The following is a 27,921-nucleotide window of genomic DNA, read 5'->3' on the forward strand; positions in this document are numbered from 1 at the left end:
AACTTATCTAGACCATTATGAATACATACATATAGTGTAAGAAATTACTATATTGGTGGAAGTCTTAATCAATTTGTTCACTGAACTTGATATTGTTCTCTGGGATAAATTACATCGTTGATGAGATTTTTTCTAGTGTTAACTATTTGGAGATGAGTGGTTATTGATCGGTGATATGATCATTTAGTCTTATATTATTTGAGAAGTATAGAATTAAGGGTTCATAAATTCGTCTGGTCTCCCTTACCCTCAAAGATATTTTTTGGAGTTCACATATCCCGAAAGGATAAAATCATACGAATACGTATTTAGACGTGATCAGAAGGGCACATGAGGTTCACGTTCCGGCTAAGTGGTTTACGAACGTAAGACATCTATACAGAGAAGCCTATATATATCATCATCAACTTCACGGCGGTGTTATGAATGTAGTACACATCTCGAATCATTTCAGGCACCAAAATACTCACATGTTTCTGTATCTTAAAACAAAAAGGAAAAAAAAAGTGTTTTCCTGAGAACTGGATGCCTTTGGCAATGGATTTGATTCCGTGTACTTCATTACTGGATTGGCGGCTGCATCAGTTCTCAAGTCCCTGCTTGCATAGAGGACAAGCAGACATGATCCTTAACCACTGATCCACGCAGTTGAGATGGAACACATGCAAGCATGGCAGCTGCCTCACCTCCTCCTTGTCACTGTACTTGGCGAGACATATGCAACACTCCTGCCCAAGACACAGATCATGGAGATCAAACACTCTGCATGTCGCAGTTGGAAGACGAGAATAGCTTGCACTGATGTGGAACTCACTTGGTTCTCGTTTGCGACGCCGTCCGCTGTTGGCTTGACGTCTTTGAATCGCCAACGGGGTAGCCTCGCGATCTGGTCCTCCGACGCGCCTCGCTCGGTGGAGGCTAAGCTGATGTTGTACCCTATGAGATTGCTGATGAAGGGGACGCAGCAGCAGAGCAGCAGGAAGAGCAGGAATGGGAAGGAGTAGAGGATGGCGTTCCAGGCGAGGATGGAGACGCAGAGCACATGCAGCTTCGGAGCTCTGTCGAAGGACCCATGCCGCGAGTCGAAGATCCACACGTTTCCCATCACGAACCACATCGCGAAGAACAGCTCCAGGAACGTCCTCGACTTGTTCATCAGGTGAGAAGAGCTGCTGCTGCAGCGAAGAACGCGAGATGTTTAGTACACACAACCTGTCTGTGTGTCCTGCAAATTCTTGGCAAGAAATCAATTACCTGGAGTCGTCATTGCTCCTCTGTTGTTCGACGTCAGTGTTAAGGCCGGCGGTGGAGTGGCGGTATCGCCAGTAGAGGAGGGGAAGGCTGAGGAGATTGCCCAGGTTGTAGCCAGTAAGCCAAATCCTGAGCGGCCAAACTGGGTTCTCCTTCCGAGACGTAGCCATCGTCGCTGTGATGATGACAACCTGCGCTACCAGAGCAGCGAGCTCCAGGGCCAACCATGGCCTGGCATTGAAGGGGTTGGAGACCAAGTCGGACCTCGACCCGTTCTGATACCTGAACACCCTTCTCAAGAAGCTGAACCATCGAGCTCGAGATACCCTCATGGCCATCCTCATCAACAACGCGAGAGGCAACGCCCGAGCTCCGTCGTTGTTGCCTGCAGCCGGCGGCATCTGGGAACGAGTTCCGCTGCTGAAACAGTGATGAAGATTCATGGAACAGAGGTTGGATTCATGATGAAAGCTGAACTCTGGAAATCCACCAACCAAAACACACAAAAGATAAGAGTAAGCTTGTTCACAGAGATGCTTGGTGGGTGGTCAGGATGCCATGGTTTGCTTAGTAAGGTGGAATGCGGGGGAGTAAGGTGGGGGGTTGGGCTAAGATGGTGACCAAGAATCTAACCAACCTTGCTTTAGCTCCAAGGGTGATCAAAGAACTCAACTGTTGGCCTAACCATTCTCCTTCCTCATCCGTTGTTTGTTTATCTGCAAAGCAAACAGAGATCTGCTTGGCTATCAATGACCAACTCCGAATTGACAGCAGAAACCTTTATTTTCATTTTGGTGATTACAGAAGGATGAGCTGAGAGGGATGTTTTGGTGTGGCTACTAATACTGGCAAGTAAAGGATCAATAGATCCAAAGCTCATCATATTGAAGTACATGTTTGTGGTGTGGTTGGCTACCAAATTCCTAATAAACAACACAATCGAAACTGGTCTTGTTGGTGAGGCAGCAGCAGCCACAACCCCCTGGGAGTTCATGACAGTTCGATCAACCCATTCTGTGATCCTACTGAAGCTGCTTAGATTTATAGTTAGCTTTTCTTTCGTAGATTAATGATAAATGATGAAGACTAGATTTGAGCACTGAATTATATAATCAATAATAAATTGTTATCGGATAAATTAGTTGACTTCTTACAAAAATGAAAAATTAGGATGACGATATAAATATTAATTCTTTTTCTCTTCATGATATAACTCATTATTCCTATTAACCTATCATTTTTCTTAGATTATGTGCTGATATATCAAAAGGAGAAAGAGTAAAAAAAAGATAATAATCGAAAGATAAAAAGAAAGAAAAATAAGATAATTTCTAGAATCATTCTAGCTTAAGATAAATAGAGGATAAAAATATCGTACCTCAACATGTCGAAATGAAACCATACAATTGAAAAATATATATATATATGATTTTATACTGCTCATATATAATGTTAGAAAATGACTCTAGTCCACCATTACCATTTTTTACAAGTCATAAAAATATAATAAGAAAGAATTACAATTATAGCAATATTAATCAAATAAATTATTTCTTTCTTTCTTTGAGAATATAAAATTTCAAAAATTTTCAAGTTAAGCTCCACTTGAATGAAATGAATGTCTTCCTACAGACCTTAGGAACTATCATTGTTTCACAAAATAAATGGAATTGGTAAAATGGTAAATTCTCAAAAAAATCTTAATTTTTAGAAATTATTGTAAAGTGTCTTAATTTCCAAAAATTTATATAGTCTGCTTCTTCTTTAAGTGAAAAGATTATTTTACCCCTGCCTATATCAATCGTTATCTCCACTCTACATCATTACCCTACCTTCTCTCCCCTTTGAGAAGGACGATGAGTGTGGTGCCTCTACCCCACTAGTTGTCTTTTTCACCTCAAATTAATGAAGAGAAGGATTTATGTGCACCGATGAAAGGATATGAGTGTGGTGCCTCTACCCCATTAGTTGTCTCATCGTAGACCCTCTGCTCTCGCCTATAAACGAACAGGATCTCTAGTGGTTGAGGGTGTGTTAGTATGTTAGAGCGTCATAACGTTGACACGACACGTATAGACGCATCTCTCCGTTGAGGAATTCAGTTATTCTCCTCGACTCTCTCCCCAAAACCCTCTCCCCAAATCCATCAATCTGGTGTGATCCTGTGAAAGGATAGGAAGAGAGGAGAAAGGGTCTACTCTTCGCACTCCCTACAGATTCCGTAGCGCGATCGGATTAAAGACGGAGCCAGAGCTTGGTTTTTTGAAATCATGCATTAGATCTGTAAATTAATTTACGATGCATAATTACCTTTATCTTCCAAGAACTGCTAAGCAGTAATGGTCACCGTCGACCTCGCTGCGAATCTGCGATTATGCCGAGTAGCGTACGCATCACAGAACTCGTCCCATATGCGGACATTACAGAACTCGTCCCATACGTGGACATCACAGAACTCCGTCCGTGCGACGGCATTACAGAACCCCGGTCGCACACGGCCAGAATCCGTCCATGCGACGGTCGGCCGCACGCAGGCAGACAGCCCAGGAGGCGGCCATGCGTGAGTTGGCCGTGCACAGGCGGCGGCCGCGTGCTGGCAGCAGCCACCCGCGGGTAGGAACCGCCGCAGCGGCAGTGGCCGCGCATGAGCAGTATGCCCCGCGGCGGCAGCGCCGTGGCGGCAGTGGCCGTGCGCAGGCTAGATCTACCGCTGGCAGCCGCGCACAGGCGGTAGCCCGCAGCCGCGTACAGGCGGCAGCCGCGCACAGGCGGTAGCCCGCAGCCGCGTACAGGCGGCAGCCGCGCACAGGCGGCAACCCGCAGCCGCGTACAGGTGGCCAAGCCGCAGGCAGCAGCGGCAGCGCCGCTCGCGCAGGCGGCGGCGGCGGCGATGGCAGATTAGGGTTTTGGCATATTTACGTTTTTACCATCGAGGCTAGGGTTTTGAAAATTACAGTTTTACCCTTTGCAAATATCGTAATTACAGTTTATGTTCTGTCAACATATTTACGGTTTTGCCCTCGGGTCTAATTTCTGCCAAATTACAGTTCTGCCATTCGCATATTTTCGATTTATATCTTATCAAATATTTCCGTTTTTTTTTATCATTATGAAATTGAGAAATTTAGGTTAAATTCTCAATTATAAAATTGATAAATATCATTTATTATAATTATGATTAATTTTAATCATGATTATAATTTTTGATTATTTGATTGGATTTAATTTTGATTAAAAAAAAAACTATAAATTATGGTTTATTTTATGATTTTCTCATATGAATTATTCATTATATATGTGGTAAATAAAATTAAAATCCAATTATTGTTTTTGGAATTTTTATTTATTTATTCACATGTATATGCTTGAAATTATCATATGAGTTTTATTAATGTTCAATAATAATAATTATTATTTTATTATTGAACTGTTTTAAATTATTATTCAATAATTATTATGGTTATTTATTATTGAACTGTTTTACATTAATATTCAATAATTATTAAGGTTATTTCATTATTGAATTGTTTTTGCATTATTGTTCAATAATTATTATGGTTATTTATTATTGAACTGTTTTGTATTAAATTTCAATAATTATTATTGTTATTTATTATTGAATTGCTTTGCATTAATGTTCAGTAATTGTTATGGTTATTTATTATTGAACTGTTTTTACATAAATGTTTAATAATTATTATTGTTATTTTATTATTGAACTGTTTAGCAAAATTAAAGAAATATTGATGAATATTATTTGTAATTTATTTCCTTAAGTTTTATCTGACTAGTAGCTGCCAAAGTGGCCTAGGATGATAGACTTTTGTGATATGAATTACAATAAAAGTTTTATCATTTATAGGACATTTTATTTTATATCATGGCATTAGTCTTGTAGCCACCAAAGTGACCTGGACTAATGACTTATAAAATAATATTAAAGAATTAGTCCTAAATGATATTAAAGAAATAATATTCATAATGACACATATAATTATGAGATTTAGATAATCCCAAAGGAGAATCTAATTTAAATAATTATGTGATGGGGTAGGATGATACTATTTTAGATATCCTTGCAGTTTAGGGTTGTATACCCAAAGGTAACAATACCTATTCCTCAAGGATGGTATCAGTCCTCCAAAAATATTCTTGAGTGAACACTAGATATGTCAATATTTCACCCAAAGGTGTAATATAGATGATATCAATAGTTTATCAATTTTTTGACAAACTCAAAGCATTAATGTTGTTATATATCTTTTGCAGTGGTACTTCCGCATATACATTCATATGCTTCAAGTGTCCCTGTACTTTCTGGATCAAATTATTCAGAATGGTTAGAGCATGTGCAATTCACACTGGGTGTATTAGATCTTGATCTAGCATTACTTGTTGAAAAGCCTGCAGACTTGACTGATGAAAGTACTGCAGAACAAGTTAATGAAATGAAGGCTTGGGAAAGATCTGATAGGCTTAGTTTAATGTTCATAAGAATGACAATTGCAAATAACATAAAGACTTCATTACCGATTGCAACTAGCGCAAAGGAATATTTAAAGGTTATTGAAGACAGATTTAAATCTGCTGATAAGTCATTGGCTGGCACATTAATGAAAGAACTGACTACGGCTCAGTATGATGGTACTCGAGGAATTTAGGATCATATCCTCAATATGGCTGACAAAGCTGCAAAACTTAAAACATTAGGCATGAATGTTGATGAATCCTTCTACAATTTATTCTCAATTCTCTTCCTTCTCAGTTTGGCCCATTCAAGATTCACTGCAATACAAATAAGGATAAGTGGGACTTGAATGAGTTGACTAGCATGTGTGTTCAGGAAGAATTGAGATTAAGGCAGGAAAATTCATATAATGTCATGATGACTACTCAAGGAGGTGGTAACAAGAAAAGAAAGTTGAAGCATCATCCATCAAAGAGATTTGCTAAGTCTGGAAATGTTAAACAGACTAATGAAAAGAAAGCCTTTACTGTAAAGTGCTTCTTTTGTGGCAAGAAAGGACATGTGAAGAAGGATTGCATTAAACGCAAGACTTGGTTCGAAAAGATAGGTATTAACTCGACCTTTGTATGTTTCGAATCAAACATTACAGAAGTTCCTTCTAACACTTGGTGGATAGATTCCGGTGCTTCAACTCATGTTACAAATAACATGCAGGGATTCCTTTCAATTCGGAAACCAAAAGAACATGAAAGATTCATCATTATGGGAAATCGTCTTAAAGCGAAAGTGATATCAATGGGAACTTATCGTCTACGCTTAGAGACGGGTCACTTGATGGATCTTGTTGACACATGTTATGTCCCTACAATTTCTAGAAATTTGATTTCTCTTTCTAGAATTGATGAGTTGGGATATTGTATTTCTTTTGGTAGTGGCAAACTCAGCATATTTTACGATTCAATAAAAGTTGGTTCTGAAATTCTTTGTGATGGTTTATACAAAATTAATTTGGATCTTGAGTTTGCAAAGACACTAATGACCCTGCAATCAAATGTTTGGATTGAAACGTAGTTTTAATAATGAAAGATCTTCCATATTGTGGCATAGACGATTGGGGCATATCTCCAAGGAAAGAATTGAAAGATTAGTGAAGGATAATATTTTGGAACATTTAGACTTCACTGATTTTGATATTTGTATAGATTGCATTAAGGGAAAGCAAACTAAACAAATAAAGAAAAATGCCACAAGAAGTAAAGAACTCCTTGAGATTATTCATACTGATATCTGCGGACCACTCCATATTCCTTGTTTTAGTGGAGAAAAATATTTCATCACATTTATAGATGATCTGTCCAGATATGACAAAGTTTATCTAATACATGAAAAGTCTCAAGCCGTTGATACTCTTGAAGTATACATAAATGAGGTTGAGAGACAATTAGATAGAAAAGTTAAAATTGTCAGATCTGACAGAGGTGGTGAATTTTATGGCAGATATGATGGATCTAGTCAGAATATTGGTCCTTTTGCTAGATTCCTAGAACAACGGGGTATTTGTGCTCAATATGCATTACCAAGTGTCCCACAGCAGAACGGTGTTGCTGAAAGGCGAAATCGTACTCTGATGGATATGGTTAGGAGCATGATGAGTTATTCCTCTGTACCTGAGTCGATGTGGGGTGAAGCTCTTAGGACAGCTATGTACATCTTGAACAGGGTTCCTAGCAAGTCAGTTTCATCGACTCCATTTGAGTTATGGACTGGTAGGAAGCCCAGTCTGAGACATTTACATATTTGGGGATGTCCTGCAGAGATAAGGGTATTCAATCCACATGAAAAGAAATTGGATCCAAGAACCATTTCAGGATATTTTATTGGTTATCCAGAAAAATCCAAGGGATACAGATTTTATTACCCTAATCATAGTATGAGAATAGTAGAATCTGGTAATGCAAAATTCTTAGAAAATGGCGAAATCAGTGGGAGTGAAAAATCTCGAAGGATTAATTTTGATATTGAGGAGATTCAGGTTAATTCTCCCATATCATCTCCTGTCCGAGAGATTGTTGTTCCTCAAATCAATGAGAGTATTGATGAGGGTGAACAACAAAATAACATCCAAGAACTCTCACATGATGTTGATGGGGCCGCTGATGATCTTGTAGAACAATCACAATTGGCAGATTTGAGAAGATCTCAAAGGAAAAGGAAACATGCCATTTCTGATGATTATGTTGTATATCTACAAGAATCAGATTATGATATAGGAATAAAAAGAGACCCCTTATCGTTTTCACAAGCCATAGAAAGTAACGATTCTGAAAAATGGTATGATGCAATGAAAGAAGAGTTAAAATCAATGGTACAGAATGATGTCTGGGATCTCGTTGAATTGCCCAATGATTGTAAAAGAGTCGGTTGTAAATGGGTCTTTAAGACAAAACGTGACTCAACGGGCAATATCGAACGATATAAAGCCAGACTTGTGGCCAAAGGTTTTTCTCAGAAGGAAGGCATCGACTATAATGAGACTTTTTCTCCTGTTTCTAAAAAGGATTCATTAAGAATCGTTATGGCATTAGTAGCTCATTATGATCTTGAGTTGCATCAGATGGATGTGAAAACAGCATTTCTGAATGGGGATCTGGATGAGGAAATCTATATGGAACAACCTGAAGGATTCATAGAAAAGGGAAAAGAAAGTTGGGCTTGTAAACTTAAGAAATCCATTTATGGCCTTAAACAAGCTTCCAGACAATGGTATATAAAGTTTCATAATACCATTACTTCCTTCGGATTTAAGGAAAACACTGTTGATCAGTGTATATACCTGAAGGTAAGTGGGAGCAAGTTTATTATATTGGTCTTATATGTGGATGATATTTTACTTGCCAGCAGTGATCTTGGTTTATTGCACGAAACCAAGATGTTTCTCAACAAGAACTTTAAGATGGTTGATATGAATGAGGCATCCTATGTCATTGGCATTGAGATATTCAGGGATAAATCTCAAGGATTATTAGGATTGTCTCAGAAAGGATATATTGATCGTATCTTGGAGAGATTTAATATGCAGCTTTGCTCAACCAATGATGTGCCTATTACTAAAGGTGAAAAATTCAGTCAAAACCAGTGCCCAAGAAATGACTTAAAAAAGAATCAAATGAAGAATATTCCTTATGGATGCGCAGTTGGAAGTCTATTATATGCTCAAACCTGTACAAGACCAGATATCAGTTTTGCAGTTACAATGCTGGGAAGATATTAAAGCAACCCAAGAATGGAACATTGGAAAGCTGCAAAGAAAGTAATGAGATATCTACAAGGGACAAAAGATTATATGCTCACATACAAGAGATCTGATCAGCTTGAAGTAACGGGATATTCAGATGCTGATTTTGCAAATTGCCTCGACAGCAGGAAGTCCACTTCAGGATTTGTATTTATGTTAGCTGGTGGGGCAATTTCTTGGAAAAGTGCAAAGCAATTCAATAATAAATAACAATAATAACTGTACAAGACCAGATATCAGTTTTGCAGTTACAATGCTGGGAAGATATCAAAGCAACCTAGGAATGAAACATTGGAAAGCTGCAGAAAGTAATGAGATATCTACAAGGGACAAAAGATTATATGCTCACATACAAGAGATCTGATCAGCTTGAAGTAACTGGATATTCAGATGCTGATTTTGCAAATTACCTCGACAGCAGGAAGTCCACTTCAGGATTTGTATTTATGTTAGCTGGTGGGGCAATTTCTTGGAAAAGTGCAAAGCAATCGCTTATTACATCATCAACAATGGAAGCTGAATTTGTGGCATGCTTTGAGGCCACAAATCAAGCTTTATGGCTGCGAAATTTTATCTCAGGACTTGGTGTGGTCGACTCAATTGCCAAGCCGCTGAAGATATTTTGTGATAACACCGCAGCAGTTTTCTTCTCTAAGAATGGCAAGTACTCTAGTGGTTCCAAGCACATTGAGATAAAGTACTTGGTGGTTAGAGAAAGAGTCCAGAAACAGCAAGTGTCAATTGAGAACTTGAGCACCACTATGATGATTGCTGATCCATTGACAAAAGCCTTACAGTGCAAAATATTCAAAGAACATGTTCTTAGAATGGGGCTTGTGAGCAAGTCATAAAGGATATGGTGATGCATGTTTATGTGGATGCTATTATTGACATTTTATTTAATTAAAAGTTATCTGTTTCTGCTATCCTGTTTACATTTATGTTTATGCATATTATGGTTGAATGTAATAACAGGGTTGTCTTGACAAGACAAATTACAGGGGTCATTATGGACTATGTTAGGAAAGACTAACAATGTTGTGGTACATAGAAGGGAGTATGACATTGATGAAATACAACCGCTATGACTCGCATTGATAGTTGGACTTAATATAGTATTATTGTGATTATTGGACTTATTGGCTTATTTTAAAACATGGCCATGTATAAAATGCTTTTCAAAATTTTTGGAATCCAATTAGGTAAAATTATTTTCAAACAAATTTTGTTTTGTTTGTTTTGATTTTGTATCTCTTTTATATCTTATCAATTAATGGGCTATGGCCAATAAGATATATAATAGAATTGGGTTCCGTTGCGATATTTTAGCCAAGACTAAGTCGGAGATATCCTTGATGGGAGAAAATCTTCTGAGATCTCATCGTAGACCCTCTGCTCTCGCCTATAAACGGACAGGATCTCTAGTGGTTGAGGGTGTGTTAGTGTGTTAGAGCGTCTATAGCGTCATAACGTTGACACGTATAGACGCATCTCTCCGTTGAGGAATTCAGTTATTCTCCTCGACTCTCTCCCCAAAACCCTCTCCCCAAATCCATCAATCTGTGTGATCCTGTGAAAGGATAGGAAGAGAGGAGAAAGGGCCTGCAGCAATCTTGGATCACGGTGTGCTGAGCAGATCAAACAAGATCTCTAAACGGATGGCATCTAAAGGTATGCATCGTATAATTAGATCTATGTATTGAATTTCAATCCTGGCATATAGGTTAATTCCGCATAATTGATTTAGCATAATTACAGATTTTTATGCTTACACTCCTTTCTTGCCCATGGCTAATGGCAAGATGGCAAGGGGGGTTGACTAGCTCATCAACTAATGATCGAGGTGGTGAGCAACAAGGTGACCGAGGATAAAATTATTATTTATAAAAAAAAGTCACTATGAGAATTTTTAAAAATTAAAATATTTATGAAATTTTTAAAAATTAAAAGCTTTTCTTAAAAATTTGCCCTTGGTGAAAAACTCACACCCTACAAACAACCATACTCGATAATAATTTTGAGCAACAAAACATATGCCTTTATTGCCTTGCTAATCATAAGAAATGTCATTATTGATTTTACACCAACCTATTATGGATTTCTTCCGTCTTAACTAATAACTTGAGTAATCATAATTTTAAGAAAAATAATATCCATATATAGTTAGAATTATTAAATAGAGAATCATTTCTGGTCTTCGAAAACCACTACTGTATAAATGCAATCAAAACTTGCATCATATTAGCAACAACACCTGATCACTTCTTAACCAAGCACAATTGCTCCTCAAAAAGATCTCATAGCTTCAAAGAAAAGGAACAATGAATGTGTAGTTGTGGAATATTATGAGTGTTTGGTAAATAATAGATAAAAACTATATTTTAAATATACATTGAAGTGCATGTTGTTTAGCAAAATTGTATTTCAAAAGTCTATTGGATATTAAGTGATACATTCATCCTTCTAATATTTTAAACATTTATTCGAAGGTGAATATATATATATATATATATTTATTTTTAATTAGCAAATAAATAAATAAATAAATGTAATCCTACAAAAATAATTATATGACCTATCTATATAATAAATAAAAAAATATAATCATATAAAAAAATATAAAATAACCTTTAAAAATAAATAAACAAAATTTTACATTATAGAATACATATATCTTGTTAGCTTCTCACTAAATTATGTTAGTAATTTTATGATTTTAGATAATATCATGAGGTACTTTAAAATTTTGAAAAATTATATTAGTATTTGAAGATTTATTTGTAATGTAACGTCCAAACCAAATATGATTTTAGAAAAAAATTATTAAATATTAAATCACATTTAAAATATATATTGGACCTCAATATATATTGTAAATGTATTCTCAAACGCACCCAATATCTGATCTCAAACTAAGCATCAATACAAGAAGAACATAGAAAATTATTTCAAGCAAGCACAGGTTAGAACATTTTATACCTTTATGTTATTCCCAATAACCAATCTCACATAGATAACTTTCCCTCCCAATAAACCTTACAAAAAGATAACTGTAGAGAAATCAAGACATCAAAAATTCAACTATCAAGAAGAATATGACAAAAAGACTTGTCACTGATCAATCGAAATACATCCAAATTTCAAAACATCAAGAGTCTTTACACAGCATCCAACTTCACCTAGAGATACATGGACATTCCAAGTACCAAGATAATGATATTTCCCACAATGAATCTAGCTTGACATACAAAGTTAGTAACATGTCTATTTGTAATCATGAATATTTCTAATACATAACCCCATTCTCCCAAGAAGAAGTAACCATCCTGTCATAGGAGAAGATGCATGCCTCTTGCGCACCCATATGAATCTAGCTTGAAGTACAAAGTTAGTAACATGAATATTTCTAATACATAACCCCACCTGCCATAGGAGAAGATGCATACCTCATGCTCACCCTCGTTAGACCAAAACAATTTCTATTCATAACATTAATCTTATTATACAAAGTTATCTCAGAACATCCGAAAACACTTGAAGCAATCAAAGGGAAAAGAATCGAGTATCAATTCATCCTGGTTTATCTTTTGAAATGATCCAGAAAACTTATTGAGTGTATCAATTCATGACAATCTCGATCACTTTGATTCTCTTACATTATGAGTTTCTCTCCTTGTTTTACAGTATGCTTTTCTATATATGTAGTTTAATCTGAATATATTTTCCTTGGCACTCAAATCAATGGCATCCAGCTACTGGTCAGCATGACAGGGTCCCAGGAAAGATAGGTTTAGAACGGACGGTCGTGTGGGCCCCTGTCCTCGGCTTTGCTAGCGGAGAAAGTTGGTTGGAGCAGATTTGGTAGCGCGACCTTGATGTCCCTCACCAAATCCTACTCTCCACCCCCTCACCCACCGCGTGATCCTCGTGTCCCCCTTTCGTAAACCGTTCCACGACACACGGCACGAGTCTCGCGGCGGTCACTGGATCCCCATACGTGCGGGACTCCTCGTTGGTGACGTTGAGTCGTCGTATGCGACCCCACGTGGAGCGACTCGTCGCTAAATTAGTGCCGTCAAGAAAGAGAAGACAGCAACGTAACGGATGTCGAAGCGTGCGAGGCTCACGTGCTCCTGACTCTTCCCCGTTCTTGGCGTGCCAAGCTATCTTAGCCGAAGTCGTGACCCCACCGGCTATAGGGAGCTCGAAGCGTGCGAGGCTCACGTGCTGGTGATGCTCCCTCGTTTTTGACGTGAGCGGAAGTCTTGTCATAAGTCGCGATCCAACTGGCTGCACGGAGCCGAGGTCATTAAAATTAATGTAAATGTCGGGAAAATACATGGGCACGGAGATCTCGAAACGTGTCGGGCTCACGTGATCTCACCGCTGCCCGCTCTGGCGTTACCTGCGTCCGCCAAGCCCCTCGTTCTCCACGCCCTCCGCGAGAAGTGGAGCCTTGACCACCACAACTGTTTATCTAATGGCATCAAATTTCACCTTATTTGCGCCCGTGCCATTCCCCGCGGTACCCGCAAAAGAATTGGTTGGTGAAATTGTAATAAATGCTAAATGCGAGGGTATTTGAGGACGCTCTCTTACAACCAACAGGACCTCATTCCCCATATTCCTTTATTTATCGGTCACTCTCTCTTTTCTCCGCTTCGGTGAGGCGTTTTAGTGGTGGTGGTGGTGATTAATGGCGGCGGCAGGGACCAATGGCGCGGTGGTGGTCGTCGTCGGAGAAGGGGATCTGAAGGCGACCTTCCGCCAGATCTACGATCGCCTCAAGTCGGAGCTGCTCCAAGATGACGCCTTCGATTGCACCGACGAGGCCCGCCAATGGATCGACAGGGTACTTCCACATCCTGCCCCTTCCTCAATATATAGATGAGTTTTGTGTGATTTTGTATCTTATTTGAAGAAACCTTAGTTTTGGGGATCTGGAATGGTTTTGGAGCTCCTAAATCATAAATACTTTTTCTTTTTTCCTTCTAATAATCAGAACAAGTTGTATGCTTTATGGGATATCTGAATGATAAGTGTTCATTGTGTTATTTTTAACAGATGCTGGACTACAATGTACCTGGAGGTGAGCCAATGCTTTCCACATGGGGCGGATGACGTGAAAATACGTGCTTAAACAGCACCATGCTTGACAATTAACTTTTGTCTGTAGGCAAGCTAAACCGTGGATTGTCTGTCATCGATAGCTACAAGTTGCTTAAGGAAGGGAATCAACTCAATGATGAAGAGGTCTTTCTAGGATGTGCCCTCGGTTGGTGCATTGAATGGGTAATCGTCTTTTGCTCTGTGTGTTGTGCATACCTTATGTGATGAAGAAATGGGTTTAGTGTCTGAATTCTAACAATTCTTGATTGAAATTTGCAGCTTCAAGCATATTTTCTAGTCCTTGATGATATCATGGATAACTCGCACACTAGGCGAGGTCAACTTTGTTGGTTTAGAGTTCCAAAGGTTAGTTATTTTGGTTTAACATCGTTTTTTCTTTCTGGTTATGTAATTTTCATTTCATTTATATGGTATATGATGTTTCATCATTGAATCTGCTTAGTTGGAAACAGTGTCAATGGATTGAATCTGCTTAGATCAGGTTGAAATGCGGTTGTAAGAATATAAACATCCAATGCAACCCACTAATCCGACTCATATATCTTAGATACTCAAATAATAATATTTAGACCAATAAGTTAACTGAATAATGTCCTCGAACTAGGCGAACAGAACTTGGATTGTTATTAAGCGTCAATGCATTTAAAGGACTGTTTCCGAGGTAAAATTAGGTAAGAATGTGCTAATGATATTCATACCGTATGAATAGTTCCTTTTTTCATTTCTAAGGGCTAAACCATTATCCCATGGTCCAGTATCTTATCATTTTTGGAAGGAATCTGAAGATGCTTTCATTAATATATTGTCATATAAGAACATAATTTTCTTCTTGCCTTCAAAGGAAGAGCCACTAACTTGCCATAGATTTTTGTAATAGGTTGGACTTATTGCTGTAAATGATGGAATTCTACTCCGCAATCACATTCCTCGGATTCTTAAAAGGCATTTTAAGGGAAAGCCTTACTATGTAGATCTCCTTGATTTGTTCAATGAGGTAACTATCATCATACGTGTTACTGTTTGCTTTAGCTTACTAGCTACATCTACTAGAACTAATATGTGTTTCTCCTAATAGGTTGAATTTCAGACAGCTTCAGGGCAGATGCTTGATCTCATTACTACTCATGAAGGAGAAAAGGATCTGTCTAAATATACACTGCCAGTGTATGTAGGAAAAAATTATAATTTATTGCTCGTCTAATGTCCTGCTATGCTTCTATCTTTTGGTAATCTAAGGATTATCCAAGAAATGTAAATTGATTATTTCTTGGTCTATAAATATTTCTTTCCTCAGAAAGAGCAACTATGATAATTTATTTAGATCTCATCTCTTACATCGAATTTTTTAACATGATTTCAAGGTTTTGCTAATGTTGATATTGTTTGAACTGGATGCAGTTACAATCGTATCGTGCAATACAAAACTGCCTATTATTCCTTTTATCTTCCAGTAAGTTAAATGAAGTGCAAACTTTCAGATAATATCAGATTGCTGCTTGCATTGCTTTTGTGATGTACTGTTACTTGTACCAGTATTCTGATCAGATTTTCTGTATTTTGGTATTTCTGTATAAGTTAACATTTTTTGCTGTTAACAATTCTTCACTATATTTGTAATATAATATATGAATTAGTTAGGTATTTTGACATATATTGCCTTTTAAAGTTCTATTTTTGTGGAGTTCACATTTCAATGCCATCTTTCTGAGGGTTAGCGATATACTTTTGTTTGTACAAGATTATTGTGTATGCACTAGCGAACCACACAGACATATCAATTTATTTTAAATGGTATTCTTGTTAGTAGCATTTTAGTAGTTGGACAATCATAACAATCACAAGGAGGCTCCATGTCATCTTTTGGCTGCACTGGATGTAGTGGCAAAATAAACTCCAACCACTATGTTGAGCTTGCTTCTTTATAACCTTCATGTGGCAATGCTATATGCTTCAAGTTTCATGTTGCAGGAGCTTGGCATATCTTCTAAATCTATTAAATTATAGCACTGTATCAACTGGAGGGGGAATATTTCTCAATATGCTACAAGAACATAATATACTTAAAAGCTTCCAATGCAGTAGCCAGTGTTCTAAAGCTGTCCTGCTGCACTTTGGCTTTCTTCGGGTCAGTGAGCTTAGAATGAACTTGTCGGGCCTAAATAATCTTTTCAGCTATCTTGTAATGTCACATTGTCTATTTCTCCATGTTTCGTAAGATATACATATTTATATATTTTTAGCTCCTAGTCATCTAGTTATGAGGCTAATCTAATGGCTGAAGCATCATGACCACAGAGTACATGGACATCTTTGATGATTATAAAGTTTCATGTATCTCAAATTACTTGGAACAAGTTTGTCATTTTGCTGAGCATGAAGAGCTAACATCATCAATCTAATGCGATGAAGATGGTGGGACATTGATCTATGAAGTTAAGCAGAAACAATTAGAAACATTGTTCTTTATAACTGCTGAGTGGTCATGTTTGAAGATGAAAAAAGATGGACTCATTATAAACAGACAAATTGTTTTTGTCATTCATTGTCAGATTAGTCTGCACCATAGTTTGGATATTAGGGATTTTCATACAAATATTGACACCAAAGATTTAGGAACTAGTTCTGGAAACAAATCTTAGAAGCCTAATTTACATTTCCATCCTTCTGACAAGCAAGCTTTCAGAAAGCTGTAGATGTGGTACTTGTATCACTCCATGGGAATTTTTGCTTGTGAATTCTTTATGTCTTGTATACTATTTATATATACAGGTATTGAATTGTTTGTTATTTGGTAATTTAAGTTTATCTTGTCCATATTCAGGTAGCATGTGCACTGCTAATGGCAGGTGAAAATTTGGACACCTTTGTTGATGTGAAAAACATTCTTGTTGAAATGGGTGCATACTTCCAAGTGCAGGTGATTCTGGATATTGTACCAGTTTGCTTTGACCTGCTAACAGAATTTCCTATCCATAATCTTTAATATGACTTTTCTTTTAGGATGATTTCCTAGATTGTTTTGGTGATCCTGAAGTGATTGGTAAGGTAAGTACAATTGTTGCATGCATGGAATTGTCCATCTATATTTTTGTGAATGCTTATTTATGATGTCTCTATCTGTTTACAAATGTTATTCTATCTAGAACTTTAATGGTCTTGATTTCTGTTAAATTTTGACAGATTGGAACCGACATTGAAGATTTTAAATGTTCTTGGCTTGTAGTGCAAGCCCTACAACGCGCTAATGAGAATCAGATGAAAACTTTGTCGGTAAGATGTGTTGTTTCTTTCCATTTCTATCTTTGCTTTTAACCATAGGCAGACAGCTAACCTATGATTACTTTTCAGGAGATCTATGGAAAGTCTGATCCAACTTGTGTTGCAAAAGTGAAGAGTATTTATAAAGATCTCGATCTCCAGGTTTGGCAAGTACACTTTCATGTAGAACATAAAATAACTGTTTGATTTGATTTTGGCATTTATCAATATTCTCACTAGTTGGCACACTAATATCAGAATACCAATCATCATGTAAGAGTTAACTTTGATACTGTCTGATTCCATCAATTGTTGCTGTTTAAAGTAGTATATTTTTTTAACTAACTATTTTTTGTTAGTTTAGTGAAACATATTTCATGCTATGGCCATAGTGACTGCCAATAATGAATCTTTCTACGATTTGATGAGTATCAGCTGATACTTGCCAAATTCCTAGTGCAGTGTTGCAAATATTTTGGTCATCGAAGTTTTAGCTATATCGGGATTAAGCATCTAGAAACCATGCCGATTTTCATGATATGGTGTGTGGTGACTTCATCTTGATGGAACCATCAAGACCGAATAGAAGTTGTCTTTTTGTTTGGAAGATGGTTTATCTCCTTGCAATGTTTTAAGAGAATAGGAAGAATATATAATTTGGGGTCAACCAAAGTCCAAGTCTCCCTTAATATCAAGGTGGTGATTGTGATAAAATTGCCAAGTTCAAACATGCAGAAGCTGACAGCCAAGCAGCAATGCTGCTAAAGTGAGGTTAACTTGTGTCCATCATGATAGTGTGAGGGAATTTGTGTCTGAGGGGCAACTTCCTTTGGATGATTGCATTGGAGTAGACAGCTGTCTGCATTTGACAGACAAGAGAAGCAGGCAGCTGCATATAAACAAACTGATTGAGGCACTGACTTTTTAGAATCTCGACACGATTGGTCCCTTCAAAGTGGCAAGTTTTAGGGTTAATGTTAAAAATCTCTATCCTAGATATCCATATAACTCAGCCTTGTAGAAATTTGCATGTATGAATTGAGGGGGCAGCTTAGCCAAATTGGTGAACAAAGACGCAGAAACATGAACCAGTGGTGGTTAGTCTGTGACATCTCATGACCTCTGATAGAAGCACTCTCCCAAATTCCGTATGTGTATAATTCTTTTGTTATTGCACTTTCTGACTTAGAGCTTGCATTTGATGCCTGAGATGCATTAATGAATCTTTTTTCTGATCTGCTCTTCAATGTTCCATATAACTTTATCTAATTTATTGTTGTTCATTGTGCCTTAGAATGTATTTGCCGAGTACGAGCGGACCAGTTATGAACAACTGATATCTTCAATTGAGGCCCAGCCAAGCAAAGCAGTTCAGGGTGTACTGAAGTCTTTCCTGCAGAAGATCTACAAGAGGGAGAAATAGTCTCACAAGGATATATTTTGATCAATGATGGTGCGATAGAGTAGTTTGTCCTGTAATTTCCCCTTGATTTGCCTTGCATTATGTTATTCTTTTTGCAAATCATGCTTCTGTGTCTTGTGAGTTGAACTAAACCTGATCTGCTTCACTAGCTTTATGTTCCTCAGTAGAGTTTGCTCTTTGGAGACCCTTTGTTTTCGTTTTACCTCAAATTTTCACAGTTTGAGTTGGTCTTTGTTTGAAAGGAGAGTAATCCTTGTAGATCTCTACAAGCTTACCATCTATCCATCAACCACTTAGGGCAGAGCCCAGTCATGTTGTTGGTGTTGGTTTAGCATTATTTGAGACCATCACTTCAGATAGATTCATCTCAACCCTCAAACTGATTTGAAGGTTTCAGTCCCAAATCATTTACTGGAAACTTCCTTTGTCACCATTAACGGCCTTGATGAAGTTCTTACAACTAGGGGTCGGTCTTCATTATGTAGTAGCTCGAAGAAGATGAACAACAACAGTTCTCATTAGAATTTACAGGAATGCTTCTAGAAATTTAATGACACTCGCACTGAAAACATTAATCTGGTAATGTAGTATTAGATTCTGATAAGTCTAGAAATTTGAAATCTTATTATATAATTTTTATATCTAAAATTAATATTGGTCAACTCACTTACCAAAGGTTTAGGATTTAATTACTACCTAAGATTAAAGGTTTATTATCTTATTTGATATAATTTAATAAAAAATAAACGATACTCATGTTATAATGATAAATAATTCAAGCACTAATTTGTTGTCATTTTCTTGAACAATAAAGCCAAAACATGATTGTGATGTTCCTTCTTGTTCGTTCAAGAAAAATACATTTAATAATAAAATATTATTTTATATATAATATTTATAGGAAATATAGGAATGATAAATATTTGATTAAAATTGAGGGTTCAATAATTTTTTTATTCGATTTAGAATTAATTAGAATGAAAAGAAGCAATTTTTTTTATCTCGGTTATTTTCCGAACAAATTATCGATTATACCCAAACAGATCTCGAGTACTAATTCCATCCGTTCGAGTCAAAAAGAGGAGGGAGTGATTCGAGTCGAAAGAAAGAGGAGGGAGAGAAGGTGATGGAGGAGGAGATGGGAGGACTGGGGAGGCCGCCGGTGATGATTGGAGGTGAGGTGGAGCGGGTGGATGGGAGGGCGCTGCGCTACGAGGAGTTCGTGGAGCGCTACCTGATGCCCAATCGCCCCGTCCTCCTCACTGGCCTCATGGACGACTGGAGGGCGGCCACCGACTGGCTCGCCCCGGATGGCCGTGCTCCCAACCTCCCCTTCTTCGCCACCCACTTCGGGGACTCCGTCGTTCAGGTCAAACCCTCTTCTCTTGTTCATGCTTGTCTTCTGCTATAGTCTCTCTCATGTAGATTTCTAGTAAGTGCAAGCCATATGACGAAAAGAGTGTTGAGAATCAAGGTTTTGTTAGTCTTCATCCGTTCTCATGAGTGGATTCTTTTAAGGAATCTTGGTTTGAAGATAAAAAGAGCTGGAAGTCGAATTAAGTGTTCATCATTAGGTTAGGCAAAGATTGTCATTCAAGCGCCTCCCTGAACACTCCTTGCTCTAAAGAAGGTAAATTTGAAGTCAGCTTTGTTTTTCTCTTGAAAAGAAAGGTTTTGACATAAATCTTAGACCTTCTGCCTAAAATTGGTCTCTGAAATGTTTGGGTTTATCAAATGCCAATTTGTTCTCATCTCTCCATTAGTAACATGCTTATCCTGCTACACATTGCTGGCTTCTTCCTGACATTTGCACCATCTGTCCCCCATCATGGGGTGACTTTGCTAATGTTGGCTCCATCTATTTCGGTAAATGTTGATTATCAAATTCACAACAGTGTTATTCGAACATGTAAACGCCATTTTAAATTTGCTGTAACAAAGGGCTTCTTTAACAGTGTCTGTTACCAACAATAGATTTTATTGACCTTCTTCAGAACTAGATTTTATTACTAAGACAAGTGCTCTTTTTTAACCTGATGCTTTGTTATGGAGTCTATGGATGCATTTGCATTCTAATTATTTTCTAATTAAGCCTTTTAAATATAACGTTGACATGCTTATCCACACTAGTTGATAGATGGTGTAGTACACTGAACATTGTCTTTTTCCATAGTCACATAATGCTGCAATGACTACTGTTTTGTGACAAACCTCCTCCAGTCTCCAGTCTTTCTTTACCATTTTTCTTGGTTTTTTTTTCTTGAACTATTAAAAAATGGTGGCATAATGCATGAGCCTCTCATCAAGCCCGGTCTAGGGAAGATCAGCATATGCAGTCTTATTTTTTCAAAACAGGATGCTTTTAAGTGACTTGAACTCTGGTCATCTAGGTCGCAAAGCGGCAATCTCATCACGACATGAAGACTAACACTTGAGACGGGCTGTGTCTCATTAAACATTATTTTGTATATTTCTCTTATGTTGTTCTTTTTTGTTATCTTTGCTTTTTCTGGATAAAGCTATGGCAGCTTTTTTTTGCCATGTAAAGATGTCTAGAGCCATTTTAAATTTATGAGATGTTGATTGGACCATTTTTGGGAAAAAAGGGTACTTATGTAACTTTGACTTGATGTTGGTTGGACCATTTTTGCACTGAGAATTAGAACGAATCGATGGTTCAGTGGTTGACTCCATTCATTTGGTTTCATACTCGCTGCACCTTTTGGACTTTGATAATGCATATTAAGTGGTTGGTTCTGATGTGCTGTTTCTTAAATATACAGCATCAACTTGGTTAATCCGCATGCTTATAGTGCTAAAACATCAATGTTACAATTATTTCTCCATCTGGTGCTATAAATTTCACTCGTTCTTTCAGGTTGCTGATTGCTCTAAAAGAGAGTTTACGGAACAAAAGAGAAGAGAGATGACTATTGCGGAGTTCATTAGCTATTGGCTCAAACTTTCTTCAAGAAAAGATAGCAGTGTCTTAAGATGCAATGATAATGATGAGTCTTTGCTATATCTTAAAGACTGGCATTTTTTCAAGGTAAGATTGGAAATAGGTTATTTGCTTGATATTTGTGCTCTCTGTTAATCATCTGTGTTCAGATATCTCACATTTTAAAATTTGATACCCTAGTGATATGCATTGCAAATTATATGCCTTTTCATTAAGTTTCTGATCAGTATCTTTTCACAGGTACAGAAATTATTTTAATTAGTCTGTTTTAGGCCACTCTTTTCTTTTGGGTGGAGATAAAATATTCTTATGCATTAAAGTTTAAGCAGTTTTTTTTAGTAAAAATAGCCATTTTAACTTTTTAAATCAGGCAATATTAGAATCACATCACCTTTTATATCTCCATGGATGTTACCCAGCTTTCTCCTCGGGTCATATGGTTAGTAAGAGAGAGCATGGGGTACCAATTTATGGTAATACTCTTGATGGGTATTACTTGAGACATATCATTCTGGTTAGGCTCTGGCAATTCTAGATAGAGAAGTCTCTTATGAAGCAGTGGGCTCGTTTGATGTTAGCTTTTCCATTCACCCACCTGACTAGTTCTTGTCTTAATCTTTTTTAATGGTTTGGGGCTTCCATTGTTTAGGAGTGGAGGCCATTGGACTTTAAACCATTGTGTTGCCTTTCAGTTCCTTGCCACCATAGTCTTCCAAGATGCCACATGGATAGAGATGAGAACATAGGTAATTATCATACTTAACAGTTTAGCTTTGGTTTTCTTGAATGTTGTTGGAACCCTTGTGTTGTCATAGTGGCAAATGGGTGGGTGCTGCTAAGATCTGGGACCTCGTAACCATGGCTACAGTGCCTTACACTCACATGCTTATGGTTGAATATTTGTACTTGTTATACTTGTACACAAATTGAAGTTATCAGGCTAAGTTTTAGACGCTTTAGTTTTCATACCAAATATTTATTTTTTCTATTTTTCTATTTCTTTTCAGGAATATCCTGATTATGTGGCTTACAGAACTCCTCCATGTTTCACTGATGATTGGCTCAATCTATATCTTGATAGTCATTTGATACATCGAGATTCTGACATTCATCGTGATAAAAATGAAATAAATTGTGCTGACTACCGCTTTGTTTATATGGGACCAAAAGGTACATGTGTTTCCACTGGCGCATTGGTGTGTGCAAGGCTTGCTTTGGTTGATTTATAATCATCTGAGAAAAGCAATTATCTAAATGCTGTTAATTATTTCATGTGTTGTAGTATATACTGTTGAAGTATAATTTAATTGCAATTAGTTGCTTCAGCAGAGTTTTCATTTTCTATTTTTAAATATATAGTCAATTCCTCCTCTAGGTACTTGGACTCCTCTTCATGCTGACGTTTTCAGGTCATACAGTTGGTCTGCCAATGTATGTGGGAGAAAACTTTGGCTCTTTCTACCACCTTCTCAGTGTCACCTTGTGTTTGACAGGTAACTTGGATTTTATAGTGCAGCACTTTTATAATTTGTAATCAATCCGTGCTGTTTGGACACTTAAATTAGCATTGTCAGTGATCATTTACAAAATGTCCTCCATTGGCCTAATGAAGGCACTGGTCTGAGATAGACTATGTCTTTCTTTAAATTTAAATGCAAATTATTTATAGTCAAATATTATATTTTTCAGATAAGGAGTTTGAGAAGGCTTATGGTTGTAAGTTGTAACAACATATAATATAAGCAGAAGCAAGAAAGTATAGCCTGACCATTATATATAAGGTGAAAAAGTGTGATAATTTTAACAGAAGATCTTTTGTTTGATATTCAGTAAAGAAGGCTCCACAAACTAGGCTATTATTATATGTATATATAGTTCTGACCATTAGCTATGGAAGAAACTTGTGAAATTAAGAATGTGCTCAAGGGCAGATGCTACCTAGGTTGTTATTTCAGGTGGCTTATTATGATAAATTTATGCAGTTCATTGTTTAGAAGTTTAACACAAATTATGAACTAAGGACTCACAAATTAGCTGGAAGATGTCCAATAATAAATGTTATTCATGTAAGACTTTTAATACTATCGTTCTGCCATTCTGCAGATTAAGCTAGATGTTTATCCTGTCAAGGAAAACTGCCTGGCTCATGCTCTACAATTAACAAGTGGTATAGCTATCAAGTAGAACTTGCTAATATGTGCTCCACCAATTCATAGCCACTGTCTTAAAGCAGAAACTTGTAAAGATTGCACTAGTTTTATGTCTTTCATTCTTGTGAGTAAATATCTATATTAGAACAATATTAAGTTTTTATCTTCAAATTTGAGCCAATGGTTGAGAACTTGTATATTTGATCACAAACATGATGTGACCTATCCTATTTCTGATGCATTTTTCTTGTTGATCATGTATGCATATTCCTTTTCAGACATTTTTAGTGATGTGATTTTTATACCTTATGCAGGAATTTTAGATCCTCGGTATATAATGTTTATGATGATGTTTCTGAGGCACAGTTTCCTGGCTTTAAGAAGGTAATATATCATCAAAATAAAATTTCTCATTGCTATTTTATGAGGTTTTGATTGCAAAATTTATATGCAGACAATATGGTTAAAGTGTACTCAGGAACAAAATGAGGTCATTTTTGTCCCTAGTGGATGGTATCATCAAGTCCATAATTTGGTAAGATTTTACCATTTTATGTAAATTTTTTGCCATCCGTAATAACAAAATTTTATATTTATTACCCTTCTTTTATTGGTCTTGTGTTATATACCCAAGTGGTGAACAACTATTATAATTAATCACTTTCAGTAAAACATAGCCATGGGTATAGTCACACTCAAGGATTTTAATTTCAAATGATATCACTCATATCGGTTCGCTAGCAAACCGATACGCGGATCGCTCGCTATCGGATAGTACCGTCGATTGGGGTTGTTTCTGTCCCGTTATCGCCCAAAATCGATCGGTAATAGTTGATTTCGACCGTCACCATCTGCCACCGGGCGGTATAAGCCAAGGGAGAAGGAAGAAGAGGGAGAACCTGGAGGTCTGGTACCACTCTCCCTCGACGATCTCGATTCGTCGCTACCCTTCCTCGCCGGACGTCACAGATGAGATGTTGCCTCCTCGTCATCTGAGGCGATGAGGCCTCGATGTAGTCGGCGACTTCTCATCCCCGTGGGGAGAAGAAACGATGTGACGTCGCCCTTTTTATTTTATATATATATATAGACCGATCGGTATGCCAGAGTGTATTGCTCGGTACGCTCATACCGTATCAGACCGAGATGAACTTGAACCATCGGTACGGTATAAAATTACGAACACAGGTCACACTACTGCCAATAATTGGCTTTTGCAGTCATTTTGGGTCGGGCTTAATAATTTTTTCATATAAAAGGCTACTCAAATAATGTCTGTTTTATTCTATCAATCTGTGATTCTTTGTCACATAAATCTGTTATGCTTTGGTCATATTAGACTTTGCATTGTGGAAGTGAATTGTGATTGTAGCTGAAACTAAACTTTGTAATGAGACCTTGTACAAAAGTGGACTGTCACAATTAATTATTAAATGGAATATTTGTGTTATGTTGCAACCAACTTAAGGGACAAATTTTAGTTCTTTAGATTGCTCATTTAGCAAATGTCTGCTCGAAATCAAAACTTCTTGTGTAGAACCCATAATATATTTGCTAAAACATCCTTAACTGACATTTTAACAATGATTCTGGCAGCAAATGTAACCTGAGTTATTGGAGGTTCTGAAGATAAATTGTGCTGACTTTTGAGTCCAAGAACCTCCAACTGAGAAAGTTGAAGAAGTTAATTCCTTATATGGACTAGTGTGGGTTCCAGAGACTGCAGGTTCTTGAGACTAGTTTAAGTCTAACCTCGGTTACAAAGGCACTTTAAATTGCAACTGTTATTGCATTCTAATTCTGGATATTTGGAATTGTGTCCTTATTGGCTTATGGAAGACATGTCTACAGCTTAAGGTATTAGTTCTGGCTTGACTCAGTCTATAGGGGACTTTGGTTTCAGAAGGCTACCAACAAGCTCAATATCTGTTCACCTGTTGTCATTTGCATAGCAGAAAGTTAAATTTTGATGTTATAGTCTAATGTGTCATGAATGAGAACAGTGGCAAGTTTTTATGTTTTTATGTTGTAACCATGAACACATTCTTTAACATGATTTTGACAACAATGTTTTCTGTCGCTGTAATAGAACACTGAAGTATTTCAAACTCTGATATTCCGTGTATCAAATTCTATGTTGTGCATTCTATGACCATCTCCTCTCTTCTGCTCTAGTACTTGATTTTGCCTTAATGTTGCAGGAAGACACAATTTCCATAAACCACAACTGGTTCAATGCCTATAACCTTTCATGGGTGGTGAGTAAGGAAAGTAATTATGTCTGGCCATTTATTTTTAAATTTTTATTTATATTATTCTTTCCTTGTTCTTATCAGTGGGGCTTGCTTTTAAGAGACTATAATGTGGCTAAGGAGTACATAGAAGATATTCGAGATATCTGTGATGATTTTGAAGGTCTTTGTCAGCGTAATCTTGCTGCCAACACAGGTAAAGCATAAGAATGGCAATGATTTGTAGATGTCAATTCTGAAGCTTCCTGTTTTATTCAGTTCTATGATCTTCTCCTGCAGGCATGAACTTTTATGATTTCATGATCTTCATCACAAGATTCACGCTGGGCAATATAATCCAGCTTTTCCATCTTCGACACGAGGAAGGTTCTATCAACAATTTACTCACCAAATCTAGATATTTCATCACCAACCTTATGTCTATACGTGCTGTTGCCTCAAAAATAAAAACTGTCGAGGCTTTTGCTGAAGAAAATCTTAAAAGCTGTTCAGTTGAAAATCATACTGCTTTCTCTGATGTTCAGAAAATTTTTGAGGAACCAGAATTCCATGATCTGTGCAGTGCCCTGAAAAGGACATATGAATCTATAGATAATCAATGGGAACAAGATCCTCAAACAAGAACTGCACTGTTCAGTCAGGACTGCTTCAAATGTCTCAAAACCGACTCAGGTTTTTTGGATTTTGTCATATCACCAACTTCAAAGGTTTGTGGTCCAGAAGATTTGGTCAGTTTGATTGATCACGCTATGGAGAAAACCAATGGCAGTTGTTGCAACTTCAGTTTCCCATCTGAACTATTTGATGTGGAACCTTTTGTTGTTTAGAGCGGTAAGTTCATTGCACGCATGCCATGTCATGGTTCTTAGCTGAGGTCCTTTAGATGGGCCGAAGATCTATTACTAAAGACTTGCTCTTTTCAGTTGATATCAGTTGGAGTATTTCACTGCTAAAAAAATTGAAACTACATAAGCCAACTGCAAGATCAACGATCTCGGCAGTGGCTGTGGAAATTCAGTTTAGGAGGTTTCCACTTGTTTATTTCATCCATGCTAATCAAGATCTTTTGACGGTTGAGGATTCTTCTGGGCTTTGATATTTCATTTTGGTCTTCATCAAAATAGATACACCATTGAAGGCTCCATGTTGTAACTGTAGAAGGTGGCACCATGGCAGCCCGAATATTTTCTCAGATGTTAGCTTGCCAATTGATTTATAAGATCATGTCCACATACAGAAACAGGATAATTGCAAGGTACAAATCATTTTTTTATTGTTAGCAAATTTTTGGGAGTTACCAGAATGTGTTGTGATAGTCCATGAAGGTTAAGGAGGGCACGATGTATCATTGTTTCCAATTCCTGGTATCATCTTTTCCTCCTCGTATATCATTCTTATATTCTTATATTCAGCATGAGATTGTGCTTGCTGCTATGTTTATACAGACATGGTCACATCATCTCACCTTTTGTGGCATTAGTTTTTACTACTACTGTATGCATAGTTTTTTATTTTAGTTGTTTATTCTTCCTTACTAATTAGCAAAATTTGTATAATGGTGATTGTTATTGCTGCAAATAATTAACATAAAATTAAATGCTCACATTCAACAATGATTATAATTGATAAACAAACATAAGCGTACTCATATGGTGTCAATTATTTGTACTCTTTCAGCCATCAGGATAATTTCTACTATTATTATTTAATATATATTTTTGTCGAATTAATA

At 37.1% G+C, this 27,921-nt stretch overlaps 3 protein-coding genes across 7 annotated transcripts; 2 read left to right on the forward strand and 1 right to left on the reverse strand.

Moving 5' to 3' along the window:
- Positions 1-377: 377 nt before the first annotated feature.
- On the reverse strand, positions 378-1,899 carry LOC103998660 (E3 ubiquitin-protein ligase At1g63170). Of its 2 annotated transcripts, none has more exons than XM_009420194.3 (3): positions 1,255-1,899; positions 815-1,172; positions 378-728 (listed from the first exon to the last, which is right to left on the reverse strand). In XM_009420194.3, exons 1-3 carry the CDS (start codon positions 1,692-1,694, stop codon positions 582-584), a joined length of 945 nt encoding a protein of 314 aa, XP_009418469.2. In that variant the 5' UTR covers positions 1,695-1,899; the 3' UTR covers positions 378-581. The 2 variants fall into 2 exon arrangements, with proteins under 2 accessions (XP_009418469.2, XP_009418468.2); XM_009420193.3 differs by having other exon boundaries at positions 815-1,175.
- An 11,760-nt stretch (positions 1,900-13,659) lies between these two features.
- LOC135593607 (farnesyl pyrophosphate synthase 1-like) lies at positions 13,660-19,027 on the forward strand. Of its 2 annotated transcripts, none has more exons than XM_065083779.1 (12): positions 13,660-13,866; positions 14,079-14,103; positions 14,191-14,306; positions 14,403-14,489; positions 15,022-15,138; positions 15,220-15,308; positions 15,543-15,594; positions 16,966-17,061; positions 17,145-17,189; positions 17,325-17,414; positions 17,493-17,569; positions 18,697-19,027. In XM_065083779.1, coding segments are annotated over exons 1-12 (951 nt in total). In that variant the 5' UTR covers positions 13,660-13,710; the 3' UTR covers positions 18,698-19,027. The 2 variants fall into 2 exon arrangements, with proteins under 2 accessions (XP_064939851.1, XP_064939849.1); XM_065083777.1 differs by having other exon boundaries at positions 17,493-17,564.
- An 860-nt stretch (positions 19,028-19,887) lies between these two features.
- Positions 19,888-27,600, forward strand: LOC103998663 (arginine-specific demethylase JMJ20). Of its 3 annotated transcripts, XM_009420198.3 has the most exons (10): positions 19,888-20,194; positions 21,704-21,874; positions 22,795-22,957; positions 23,163-23,280; positions 24,252-24,321; positions 24,392-24,472; positions 26,139-26,195; positions 26,274-26,385; positions 26,469-27,020; positions 27,113-27,600. In XM_009420198.3, the coding sequence occupies exons 1-9, from the start codon at positions 19,952-19,954 to the stop codon at positions 27,014-27,016; spliced, it is 1,563 nt and encodes a 520-aa protein (XP_009418473.2). In that variant the 5' UTR covers positions 19,888-19,951; the 3' UTR covers positions 27,017-27,020; positions 27,113-27,600. The 3 variants fall into 3 exon arrangements, with proteins under 3 accessions (XP_009418473.2, XP_009418472.2, XP_018673964.2); XM_009420197.3 differs by having other exon boundaries at positions 26,469-27,600; XM_018818419.2 differs by lacking the exon at positions 19,888-20,194 and adding an exon at positions 20,227-20,455 and having other exon boundaries at positions 26,469-27,600.
- Positions 27,601-27,921: the final 321 nt, after the last annotated feature.

The sequence above is a fragment of the Musa acuminata genome, chromosome BXJ1-9, assembly GCF_036884655.1.
Source record: "Musa acuminata AAA Group cultivar baxijiao chromosome BXJ1-9, Cavendish_Baxijiao_AAA, whole genome shotgun sequence".
Classification (NCBI taxonomy): domain Eukaryota; kingdom Viridiplantae; phylum Streptophyta; class Magnoliopsida; order Zingiberales; family Musaceae; genus Musa; species Musa acuminata.

What these genes read in the sequence shown, in the direction of transcription:
- LOC135593607 (XM_065083777.1), top strand. Translation starts at nt 13,711, where the DNA reads ATGGCGGCGGCAGGGACCAATGGCGCGGTGGTGGTCGTCGTCGGAGAA. An exon ending in ATCAGATGAAAACTTTGTCG is followed by an intron (nt 17,415 to 17,492) that starts GTAAGATGTGTT and finishes ATTACTTTTCAG; the next exon opens with GAGATCTATGGAAAGTCTGA. An exon ending in ATAAAGATCTCGATCTCCAG is followed by an intron (nt 17,565 to 18,696) that starts GTTTGGCAAGTA and finishes ATTGTGCCTTAG; the next exon opens with AATGTATTTGCCGAGTACGA.
- LOC103998663 (XM_009420197.3), top strand. Translation starts at nt 19,952, where the DNA reads ATGGAGGAGGAGATGGGAGGACTGGGGAGGCCGCCGGTGATGATTGGA. An exon ending in CCTATAACCTTTCATGGGTG is followed by an intron (nt 26,196 to 26,273) that starts GTGAGTAAGGAA and finishes TGTTCTTATCAG; the next exon opens with TGGGGCTTGCTTTTAAGAGA. An exon ending in TAATCTTGCTGCCAACACAG is followed by an intron (nt 26,386 to 26,468) that starts GTAAAGCATAAG and finishes CTTCTCCTGCAG; the next exon opens with GCATGAACTTTTATGATTTC.
- LOC103998660 (XM_009420193.3), bottom strand. Translation starts at nt 1,694, where the DNA reads ATGAATCTTCATCACTGTTTCAGCAGCGGAACTCGTTCCCAGATGCCG. An exon ending in AGGAGCAATGACGACTCCAG is followed by an intron (nt 1,176 to 1,254) that starts GTAATTGATTTC and finishes TCTTCGCTGCAG; the next exon opens with CAGCAGCTCTTCTCACCTGA. An exon ending in GCGTCGCAAACGAGAACCAA is followed by an intron (nt 729 to 814) that starts GTGAGTTCCACA and finishes TGTCTTGGGCAG; the next exon opens with GAGTGTTGCATATGTCTCGC.